Source organism: Camponotus floridanus, unplaced genomic scaffold (assembly GCF_003227725.1).
Source record: "Camponotus floridanus strain SB8 unplaced genomic scaffold, Cflo_v7.5 scaffold5, whole genome shotgun sequence".
Lineage (NCBI taxonomy): Eukaryota > Metazoa > Arthropoda > Insecta > Hymenoptera > Formicidae > Camponotus > Camponotus floridanus.
In genome coordinates, this window is record NW_020229658.1 from 1,430,210 (window position 1) to 1,443,146 (window position 12,937).

A 12,937-nucleotide genomic window follows, 5' to 3' on the forward strand; every position below is an offset into this window, starting at 1 on the left:
ATATTCGCAAACTTGAATGCTCCAGTAACCTTTTTTGTCGGTCCCGAAATGGAAATTTGATTTGATTCTTACGATAAAAAGGTTAAATAATTTTAAAACTTATTTTATATTCTCTAAAAAAACTTGCAAAAAACAAGTATCAAATTTCCAAATATGATTCAAATTGAGAATATCAAATACACTTATATTCTAATTTATCTAAGCTATTTCTGTAAATAATATTCTGTAAATATACGAGAAGATGTAAATCTCAAGTGCACTCACCATTGTCCCAAGCGGCTTCCTTAGTCCTAAGTAATGCAGCCAGTCCGATGTTATCTTTGGGCATGACTCGATTCAACATATTATCCGAACCCTCCGCGTTCGCCATCGCCAATTGATTGAATTCGACTAAATGCTCTTTTATCAGAGAAAATCTGCAAAAATAAAATAAAGAATACGTGAGAAAGAGATAAATTTGAATCGATAGATATAAGTTGCTATTTTATTTTTGGAGTTTTTAAAAATTTGTTTAATATAAAAATCAATTCCACTTGCGCGTAAAATAAATTCGGAAAAAAACATGTGTGAAGGAATCTACAATTAATAGATTGTATACCAAGACTTCTTAGAATTAATCAAGTGTAGCAGAGGAGGGTTAAATTCCCTTTTCGTTGCATCAAAGATAATATCAATTGTCATCGCAGTGATAGCATGAGTCATCGAGTCAGCGAATCGCGCGAAACTATGTGTCTGGAAAAGAATTCCGGTCCTTTCTCAATCGGTCGTTTAAGTCTCAGTAAAGGGCTGGCGAGACTCAATTTCGTCCCGTGACGTAGATACGTAGAGAAAGACTCGGTGAGACCCGCTCGCAGTACAACTTAGATACGACGAGAAGTAACGTCTCGTCGGTATCAGGCGATTTTCGTCGCAGCCAGAGAAAGGCGTATCACGTACGCGATGTAGAATGCCTTAACTTTTTCTCTCCCCTTTCTTATATGTGCGGCACGTATGCTTGAGAAATATATTCTTCCCCGAATACCCATTACGAGCCATCATCCCTCCTTCCGTCTCCGGGCGAGTGTCTCCTTAGTCGCAAACAAGATTGAATCACCGTCATCCGGAGTCGCTCCAAGCGGAAGGAAGAGGATTAAGTTAAGACTGGCCGAAAATAAGAAAAGGGATCGCGATGAAAATTCTACATAATTGATTTCCCACTGTCGGAAACATCTCACTGTTTCACCTTTGAATCGAAGAGAAAATTCCTTAACACGAAGATCGGGAACAAAAATACGATTTTATGTAATTAAAATTTAAAAACACATAAGAGAATGTAAAGTTTCATACAAAGATTGTGCAATTATTCTTCCTCATTCGCGAAGGAATAAAACTTAACGCGCTCGAAAAATATTTATCGTCTAATGGATCGTAGAATTTTATCGCTGTTGTTGCGTCCTGCGCGGACATTAAACTTTCCTCGTTTTTTTTTCTCTTCTTTTTTTCTCTCCTTTTTTAAACGGCACTTGGACATTGCGCCGTATAATCCGCGAGGAGGCAATAAAGCCGGGAATGATCGAGGGGCGAGCGCCGAAGGCGGAAATTGAACGCGAGTTGAACTTTACGCTCATCGCGCGAGCGTTGATTTGGTTCGGTCGATTTGGTCGCGTTGTTCAGCCGGATTGAAATCGATGGCTGCGTCTTTGCAAGCCGTAAAAGCAAGACCGTAAGCTCCTTCTTCTTTCTCTTTCTCCTCATCACCTTCGGCCGAGGAAATTCACGGCGAGGCGGCGAGAGAGGAAAGGAACGTGAATGGAAAGTCATGCGAATCATGTCGCGGCTTCGCGCCCGCAGTAGTACAAGCGCGTTTTGATCAGACAATCGCAGGGATCTCCAATTCCTGCGTGCGAGATGACAATTTTTACCAATTTTTAAGTTATTAAATCACACAGAATTCTCTTTTACGTGTCTTAATGAAGTAAAATATCTCGAGAAAAATATTTTTATTCAAGACACGATTCATCGAACAATTCCACCCCAAATAAAAATTATTATACTCGAGTGATGAATACTCCAGATTAATTAAATACAGAATGTTTAATATTACAAACGATGAAGTGATGAAGGGTTAAAACCGTGCGTAACCTACCGCGGAAGCGTTTAAAACGGACGGGAGGGAAGAGAGAGAGGGAGACTTATTCGTCGCCATCGGCCTTAATATTGTCGCACAGAGACACATTTACTTCGCTCGAGCTATTTACGACGGGGTGGGTTATAAAGGGAACCGTTGCACATATGTATAGGGGCGCATTAATCGTCGCGCTCGTGGTTTGATAGCCCCGGGGGTTGGCATTGCGACGCGATATCGCGGAGACCTGCCATTATGTCACGAGATACTCTGAAAATAAGCATTAGTCGAAATAGATATCTCGGGTAGCGACCGGCGGCCGCGATGATTAATGCGTTATAGACGGTGTGCAGCTGCGACGTTCCATTCGATGCCGTCGCAAAGGCAATTTGTGTGTATCGACGTTGCCGCAACATGCCAATAATTTCGTGTATATCGAGTCATTGAAATCTGAACGTCGTGTACCACGTAACATTTTCTCGCTTTCAATATCAAATCTATAGGAACCATTTTACGCGCGTAAATTTCGGTGCAATTAAATTTTTTACTCACACGCATAATTAAGATTATTCATTCATTTGTGCCGGTTTTACGTTTCTCGTATTTTATAGCATCTAAGATTCTTGTGTTCTCAAGTGTACGTAGATATTTCATAAGGGAAATCTATCGATTTCCGGTTAATTTATCAAATAAAAAAAAGACGCGCTTGCGAAGCGACGCGTTCGCTTTTCTATTAAACACGAACGGCAATTTACGACGCGCGTTACTATCTGACGCGATATTGGATTACCATGACGTTATTACACGCCAGACATGTGCGCGACGTTTTGTTAAATTACGAGCGGACGCGTCTTTCATCCCGCTTGAAATTAAATGTCGCGCTTTGGGAGATCTCAGCTCTTTCCGGTATCGAGGCGATGATAAGCGGAGCCGGCTTTATAATTGATTTCGCGAAGGTGATGAAGATAATCTTCTATAATAACCGTATTTCTCTCTCGAAATGTGAAATCTTGCGAAGATAATTATAACGAATAATTAGAAAAATTATTTCATCACCGGATTTTTTTATCAAAGTAACGAAGTGTTTTCACGACAAATATTTCATATTTGTATTGTTACTCTTGTATATATACATATATAAAACTACGTTTTTTTTTTAATTAAAAAAATACAAATAAAATCATACATATCGATTTCAAAAATACGAGAAAAAAGGCTGTATAACTATACACAGGAATAATTGGTTATTGTTTTAAAAATCAATTCGTTTTCAAATTTTTTTAAATTGCTTTATTGTTGTCATATATGTATGTGTGCGTTGTGAGTCTTGACGAATGAAATCCTTTCGAGGAATTTCAAGACGCATTTGCTCGCAAAGTATTCGATCGCGCGTGATCGATAACTGTATTAAATTGGACAGAGTTTTCTGTTGCGCCGTCATGCGTTTATTAATTAAATTACCACGCCTCTTAATAAATCGAGGGATCGCCGGAGAATCGAGACTGTCGATAATCGTTTTTCTTTTTCTTCAACGCGAGGCAATTAGAACGCTCGCCGTGATAGGAAAATGACGAATTAATGGAACATCCTTTCAAAGGCTAAAAGCAATATGTAAATCCTCGCATATAACAATTTTGAATATTTAAATTAAATTGCTTTAAAATTAATTATCTACCCTCGATTATCGTGTTACATATATTTTATACTGCTTTTTTCTCCTCAGCTATTGCAGAAGAATAATTAATTACAAGAGATGTTATAATTTACATTAAAAAGTTGGAACCATTTTAGAAAAGCACGACTGAAGAATGACAAGATATTAAAATTAATGTATAATGTTTGTAAAGAGAGGGTAGGTAGTAAAATATAGATATTTTTATACTTTGAATTTTTATGGCCGACATTGCAATATATTTGCCATTTTCGACCATTTCGGGGCAACGAATAACGAGACAGAGGAATGCACTTACTTGGCGGTCCTATAAAAAATGGCGCAGCCGTCGACGTATTTGCGGTCGTTCTCCGCCATCGTTTTCGCGCGGGACTTGGGCGAGAATATGCCGTCGTAGCCGTCGTGCTTAAGCTCCGGCAAGAAGAAATTGTAGAATTGGTCCGTCTCGACCTCTTGCAGGCTGATGATGTCCGCGGCGTAATGCCGTATCTCGTCGAGAATACCCTTCTTCCGGTATTCCCAGTCGAGCGCCCAGCTCGGACAGTAGCCGTACATCTGTCGTGTCGCATACTTGTCGCACAATACGTTGTAACACATCACCGTAAATATGCCTGTAAAAATGCAATCAACGAAAAGTATGTAAATATTTATCTTTGACATTTTATTATTTAAAAATAAGAAAAATGCAAAAGAGATTATTTAAAAATAAGAAAAACGCAAGAGAGAGGAAAGACTATTACGATTCCTCCTTCCATCATTTTGCATTTTTTCCTCAGGTATTACTTTGCTCGCGGAATATTTCATTCATTCCAGTCAAGAAATCGAATGATTCAACAACCAAAAAAAAATTAAATTATTTCTTTTCCATCGTAAACAATGGAGGAATTTTTTGAACACTCTGGGAATCAACGTGCTTGTTTCTTTCGCAATCCTAATTTCGCGTATTCGCGATTCGGTTCGTAAGCCGCTCCACTTTCCTCAAGCCCCGTGTCTTTCCTTTTTCCACTTTCCATTCTCCGATTCTCTTCCTGTTCTACGAGCTGTAAACACGAACAGACGGATACGTGTTGCTCAGACGCGGGCGTAGATAGATTTTCGCGATGTGGAATAAGAGGATCAGCATAAAGCGAACGAGCTGTCTTGCCGACGTCGCCCGGTTGTCTGCATAAATTTCCGACATCTTTTCTCTCTCTATCTCTCTCTCGTCTTTTGTTTCGTCTCACGCGACCTCGCGAGTTATCCGTCGCGTGTGGTATAATACCGTGATTAGAGCACGCTAATGCGAATCATCAAGTGCATCGCGTCTCTCCTTATCACTCGAGACATTTATGGCTCGAGTAGGAACGGCCGTCTGTTTCTACTCGTGTTGCTCGCCTTCCTTCGCGCATCGGAAAACTTTAACACTCGCGGATTGATCCGGTCTGTTATCAGGGTCAATCTTTTCGCTCGCAACTAATTCGCTCGTGTGTTCGCGGACGAGGTGAGATTTCGGGGCGTTTTCGATGCCCTTGAAAAATACATCTCGCTCCGATACGTTGGAACTAATTTGAAAGCGGCCCGGACGATAGACGGTCGAGCTAAACCAGTATAAATCAGCAGTTCTATTACCGCAAACGCGATCGCGAAGGAGAGAGAGAGAGAGTGTGTGTAAATAATTGAACCGCGGTATATCCCCGCAATCCAATAACGCGTATGCGTACTCTGCTACGTTAGTAACTCGAAGATATCGCAGCCTGTCGAGGGAGGGGGAGAGAGAGAGAGAGAGAGAGAGAGAGAGAGAGAGAGAGAGAGAAACAGTTAGGTAGGTATCGGCATCACGGATTCGCCCCAAACCGTCGCTCCGAAAACGCTGTTAATCATTCAGCCACATACGCGAATCGGTCCCTGCCTTCGATCGCTGCCTTCGTAACTCGATTCGAGAAGAGGATACGGATAGAATGATACTGTAGTATCGAAACACTGGCACTTTGCTCCGCGATGCAACGTATACCTAATAATTTAATGTCAATTTAATGCTTAATGAGGTAGAAATCAAGGCTGTTTCTAATTTTTATTATCGACCACTATCACCGCGAAGCGAGATGTAAGACGTGAGATAACGCGCAAAATGTAAGACAACATTAATTATATATAGATGTAGGGCGTACCTGGGGCGGCGCGCGCGAGCGCTTTTAATCTTTAATTATCCGTTCCCGACGCGGACGCGGCGATAGACTCGCTCGATAGGCCGATTTTTTCATTCCCGCGATAAATACGATCGTTAACGATCCGTCGATTCGTTTCCCTCCCCCCCTCCCGAGCCTCCTTCACTCCCGAGGGATTGTTAACACAACCATCTCGACGAGTCCTCGAGCGCTCGCCGACTAAGTCGGCGATTGTCTTAACGGGGGATTATTCGGATTCGATCTTGCGTGAGATATGCGACGTTAATGGGCGCCCCGTCGTTTCCCCTTCGTGCCGCAAGACCGACAAGATGGAGACAATGACGAATATATTGGATTTGAGAAGCGATTTTATCGCCCGCGAGACGACCATGATAAGGAAGTTGACAATGCGTTATTATGGTCTTTTGATATTTCTTCCGAAGCGAATGATTATGCTAATATTTTTAAAAATACTTTACTATGGGATATCATTTTTTAAATATGTGCAATATATAAATTTATAAATGTACATTATAAATTAATTTAATGGAATTTTAAAGAAACGTATATTTATATTTTCTTATTTTTTTCTTTCTCCTCTCTCTTCATTTTTGCTTTATTCTTTTTAATCTAAAATATTGCCTATATCTCTCGAAGGTCTTAACGTTGTTATATGTTTTGATGTTAAGAGCGGGTGTGTTTTTTAGGCACTTTACCTTCGGCAAAACCACTTTGGAGAGGATTAGCTTAATCCGGGGTTTACCGGTCCAAACTGATAATGACCAAAGTTATCAAATAGTTATAGTACACATCGCTACGATCTATGACCATATCCCCGAGGTACCGAAACTTGATCACTTCTCCAAGTACGGCACATTTATTGGTAACGAACTAAGTCAAACAAACCCAAGTTTCGCTAACCGATATTAATTATATATATATACATCCACGCGTCTGCATCCGGTATGATAGTATTTACGATATCGTCTGTCGGGATAAATGCTCTTCGCTATATTAGCATCAAGAAATTTGCATCTGTAATACAGTAAATTTCTACATTATTTTCTTCTATTCGATAAATTATATGTATTACACACTTATTGAATGTCATTTTTTAATTATATAATTTTAATAATTGTTTTATCGATTTGTCGGAGACATTGTTGCGATAAAATTCCCTTAAATTCCACTTATATTCACTCTTAAGAGTTTCAATTTTCATTATCAACTGCGGACGATAATGAGGCGAATATTTAACGGATAACGAAACGATGAGCCTGAAAGATAAAAGTATTCGCGAAGAGTTTTCGGTGAATGCATTCGAGCAAACTTTTGGCGTAAGATGTTCCGCAATATCGTAAAGTTTGACGAGCTTGGTTTGCTCAGTAGCCAATCTGTTAATCACTTTAATCTGCGAAGTGTTTTAGTCGCTCGGAGGAATATGCTCGGTAGGAGCACTTGCCAAACTTCGACCGTCGGGCAAGCGACAAATACAGATAGCAAACACGTCGCAAATGCAACGTAGATACACTTGAACTTGGATAAGTGCGTGCAAAAAAAACTTTTAAGACAGGTTTAAAAAAAAGTCATTCGTAAACTTCAGCCTTAAATTCGCAATTAATCGTTATTAATCGTTGAACATATTAAACATTTGATGAAATTTGATTTTAATTTTACACGCGATGCCATAATTGCATAATTTTTGTAATAAACAATAAATTTTTTGTTATTGTAATATGAGTTTTGTAATAAACTATAGTTTAATATAATATTGAAAAAAGAAAGAAGTATTGTTGCTTCTCTGCGCTCCAACTATCGCGCGTTGGTTCTTATGCCACTTTCTTTTTAATTTTTTTAGAAATAAGTATAACACTGTAATAAAGCAAGACAGGGGACGAGTGAACGGAAACAAGTATAGTGGAGAACGACGGCGGCGGCAATCAATGGCAGCGTGTAAGCGGTGGTCCATTCACGACTAGGCATCCTCTTCGAGGTCAACGATGCCGAGCCGCGACCTGCCCCAAGAGTCGCCAAACCAGTCCGCGAGAGAGAAGATCCGAACAGGTTACCTAATTTACACACGCCAGAGAATCCGCCGCTCGGTCTCGCGTGTTGCGCGATCGTGCTTGTACCGGGTGTACGACAAATAAGCCGAGATTGTCGGAGTAATAAGATTAGCGGACGGCATGTGTGTTGTCCTGTAAACAACCGAGATAATTTTTTCGAAGGAATCAACTTTATCGAAGAACTTTATTTACGCGAAGTTTCAGCAGTCGCGTTGTACGATTTACGAAATATCTCTTCTAAAATATCCTAATCGGGTCAACTTCATACAAAGATCAGGACGATAAATAAGCGACTTTGCGGCGCAACAAACCCGTGCAGCTGTACGCCGAAATAGTTGGCTCGTAAATCGGCATTACGGTGAATCTCCAGTTCGCACAGCGCAATGGGATATTTACAACGTAAAAATCTACCGCGAATAGTTGGCCAACCCGTCGAAATTCAAGAGACCGACCCAGTTTCCAGACTCGTAGATCGAAATGTCGCGGTCGAGCCCAGCGATTTTGCAAATGCATAAACGCGACGTGCCTCATAGAAATGTAACGATATAAATCGACGGAAAAGAAGTTTGCCTCTGAGCGTACATTCGAACCAAAGTAGCATATATTTCTCCGCGATACCGCGAGATATAAAGGTGTTTTTTTTTATAACCCCCTTGCGCTCTATGTTGCAACATAATGATACATGTTACGACTTCTCTCTCTATCTTTGAAAATATGTTTTTAAAAAGTAAAAAAAATTTTGCAGCATATGTACGTGGTGCTTCAAGTTATAATAAAAATTAGATAATGTCGAGTAAAATAATATTTATCAATTAATAAAATTTATCAATGGGGGTAGAAAATTTTTACAACTCTCTTGCGCTCTATGTTGCAACATAATGTTACGACTTTTCTCTCTATCTTTGAAAATATGTTTTTAAAATGTAAAAGAAATTTTGTAGCGTATGTACGTGATGCTTCAAGTTATAATAAAAATTAGATAATGTCGAGTAAAATAATATTTATCAATTAATAAAATTTATCAATGGAGAATAGAAACAATTTTTTATAAATCAATAAAGCTTTGACAATCTTTTTGCTAAGTTATTTAAGCTTAATAAATGAAGGAAAATGACGGCGCGTATGTATCTCTCATGTCCTAGAATCTAAATAAGTCTGATTGATCGCTATTATTTGATCGTACTTATCGTTGCGGATCGAGATAATCGCGGTAATCAAGAAACAGGCAATGGCGATGATTCCGCACGAGGCGAAAATAATAGTCAGTCTGGCCATTTATTATTAATTAACAGTAACAAACGCGGCACAATCGTAGATATAAAGCCGCATCGATATGACGATGACGGTAATAATTGCGACAAAAGGGGCACGATGATTACCGCGCGTGCGCGCCGAGGCAACAATAATTTCTAATAAGAACATAATCGCGCGCGTGCAAGAGCAGTTATGAGCATCGGAATGATAATGGCGCGTAATTGCTCCGTGTCCCATGGAAACCGACCCGGTCGTGTGCGGGGGTCACCATAATGAGTATGATGGTGAGCGTCGTCGCGAGGTGCAAGAAGTAATTTGCAGGAACCTGTCGGCCGCTACTATCAGGACCGAATTACGTTACTCCTCGCCACGTGGAAGGTTATTACAAAGCTTTCTAATCTAAATTCCTCTCGATAGAAGATGCCGGCGGAAAGATAATGAATGGAAATAATTATTAGTCATGTTCAAATCGTTATCGAGTTGATCTTTCAGGTTTATAAAAAATTAATTCCAAGAGATGAACGTTTACACTCTGTCCGATCCTCGACGGTGCAGCCAGGTCCAGTGCCACTTTACGAAGGTGCACGTGTGTACCGACCTATCACGGAGCAACGGAGATAATGCCGAATGTAATTCCGCGCGTTCCGGAGCGTACGCGCGAAACGAGGATAATTGTCGGCCAGTCTCGCGCGATATAACGGTGATGACGACGGTGAGATCTATCCCGAATACGTAACGGGCCACAGTCGTTGCGATAATTACAGCCATCTCGGAGAAATTGGTTTTAAGGGCGTTCGCGTAATTCCTAAATTGCCGCATTCGTAAAACGATAGCTCTCCGAATATAAATGGCGCGCATAGAGCAATTACGAGCCGGCGGCGGCATCATACAAATCGTTGTACTAGAGAGGAAGAGCTTGAATTTCTCTCTTTCTCCTGACGTAATATTCTCGTGGCACGGTATGTAATATTGGATTCCGACCGTTTACTTTATCCGACGCATCTTTACCGAATTTCGAGGAATATACGGGATGCGTTATAAAGCGCACGATGGTATATATTTTCCGATAAATTTCATGCTACATTCATTTCTCCTTCACGGGAAAAATTAAGTAATCAGCTAATTATAAAATGACCTATTGGCATGGTAAAAGATCACTTGTCATGTAATGATTATTACAATTATTTTATTCTGATTAACATTAGTTATATTCATTACAATTTATGTGTGCCATAATAATTGTCTGCTATTTATATTAATTGTATGTAATAACGTAAGAGTCACTCGCAATATCTTTATAACAAATTTTTCTTTAAGCTATGATTAGAGAACAAAAACTCACCGTTTATTCCGACTTGAAATCTTTAATTAATTTTATATTTTAATTGGAATAATAATACTGCAATTTTCGAAAGATTATATGGTGTACCTTTACAGTTAAATTTTAAATTTTATGAAAAGATCGTAGATCTCTATATTTTTTCGGAAAATGCATTCCTACTGTTGATTGCAGCATTTTATGGTACACTTTATATGTGAAATTCACTAGTGGGAATTATTACCAGAGTATTTTATAAAAGACTGTAATTTACTCAGAATTTAATGGCTCACCCTTTAAAGCAAAGTGTAATATTTTCAGATAAAAACCATTCCCTACATTATTCGCAATTTCTAGCGTAATGCGCTTCTCTAAATATTGACAAATCACTAGTTATTGCGCATGCACATATAGAGAGATAATAATAGCTAGAAGCAAACATTATACGTGATAGTTGGATTATATTAACTGCTTATATTAATTATAATTATTATGTAATTATTGTGTAATTATTTCGAATCAAACAAGCAATTCTATGTTGCAAAGAAATAATAAGAATGCAAATTACTTGACATTATTTAACATTATTATGATTAGGAGAACAAGCTTTACCAATCGTAAAACGAACTAAAGCATTCTTTTCTCGTAATCTTCAATTTTCCAAAATCAAACAAAAATCAATAAAACATACTAGCAATGTAATCCCATCAAACTTACTAAAGAACAACCAGACAAATACACCGTCTACAAACGCATCTACAAACGGTATAACTAATCAGCGACCGTCGTAAGTATAATGGGCTCTCTCGTAAATAATGAATAGCGTAAACCGTAGTGAAATGATTTATCGCGTCCAGCGCGAGCCGACAATGGCTTCCTTTTGGACGGCAGCTCCGAACAGCCGTTTGTACCTCCATGCCCGCGCGCGCGCTTTCTCTCCCTCTTTCACCCTTCCCGCTACCTCGACCGCTGCCGTCGAGCCGGTGTCGCGCAATAAATCTGTCCAGATGGTGCGGTACATAGCCGTCGGCGGTGGGATGCTGCGCGACGCGACACGGCGCTTCGAGGCTGTGAAATTCGTCGTCGGCATTGACCGATCGTCAAGATACCCTCCCCCTCCTCTCATCGTTTAGACGGAGGGAGTATGTTGAGATTCCCCAATGATTGCATCGTAAAATTGAGATAGAAACGGTGGTGAATAGCGTATGCAAGATTTCCCTGATTCTTTAGTAAATGTTAGGAATATTTGTCTTCTTAGAAGATACACTGAGAAAAATTGTTTGATTATATCAACAAGACGTATATAATTGAAGGCATTTTGATTAAAAAATTATTAAATGATTAATGATTAAATCAAACAAGAATTTCTAGTTATCATGATAAGACTCGATTTTTTACAATTAGAACGTTTAATAGATTTTACTAAGGATTTGATTAATATTTTCTGGTTGGATCTATAAAATTTCTTGTTACATTAATTTCTTTGCTTGTTTCTTAACTTAACTCGTATTCAATATTTGCCATGAAATGTAATATATAAAGAACTAGTATCAACATTAAATCCAAAGTAGTATTTTTTTTTCTCTTACGAGCAGTAGTGCCAGAAAGAGGACGCTAGCTTTCTGATTGTGTGTGTTTGAGCTGCATCCTCTTCTTGCGTCACTGTTTATCAGTTTAATTTCTAACAAACTGAACTTAAAATAATTTATTGAATAATCTGGATTGAATTTATGCAATAATCGTGTTGGAATTCAGAATATTAAACAGACTTTTAAGAATAGATGGAAAAAATTTTAGACGACTTGGTGCTGGTGAGTTTAGTATTATTAACCAGAAAATTTGTTAAATTTAACAGGAAGAAATTAAGATTCATTTGATAATTCCTACAAGAATTCTGGTTCGTCCATTTTCCAACAGACATATTGGTTGAATCTACCAGAATTCTAATTAATGAAACCAGATTTTTTTCTCAGTGTAGCAAGTAATTTAGATAAGACTTATAAAAAATATTAATAATTATTTTTGTCATATATCTCGAATGGTTTTGGATTTATGGAGAAGATGAAAAATACAAAGATTAATTTTAAAAAGTATTTGGCACACTTTATCGTACTTTCACAGAAGCGATCGAAGCAACACGATATCGACAGGAGTATAAAAACTAATAACTTTTATCGCGCATAAAAGGGTGTTTTATTTCGAACACGCTCGTGGGAACAATCTCGCTAATTCAACGGGGCGAGAGGAGCGTACTTATGACTTCCAGCGAACGTACTTATAACTACAAGCGAATGAATGCACGAAGCGTAAATGCGATTCGGCTTAAGTAACGATCCGAGTAACGGCGAAGTTTGATATCGCCGAGGAGAAGGTGGCTTT

General features: G+C 38.9%; 1 protein-coding gene across 2 annotated transcripts in view; it reads right to left on the minus strand.

The window, feature by feature from the left end:
* LOC105258010 (CCR4-NOT transcription complex subunit 6-like) overlaps positions 1–12,937 on the minus strand; it is a 492,810-nt gene that overhangs the window by 13,234 nt on the left and 466,639 nt on the right. For both annotated transcript variants that reach the window (XM_011269000.3, XM_011269011.3), the window contains 2 exons: positions 4,075–4,387; positions 265–416 (listed from right to left, as the gene is read on the minus strand). In XM_011269000.3, coding sequence (XP_011267302.1) covers positions 265–416; positions 4,075–4,387 — 465 coding nt within the window. The remainder of the gene's footprint in view (positions 1–264; positions 417–4,074; positions 4,388–12,937) is intronic.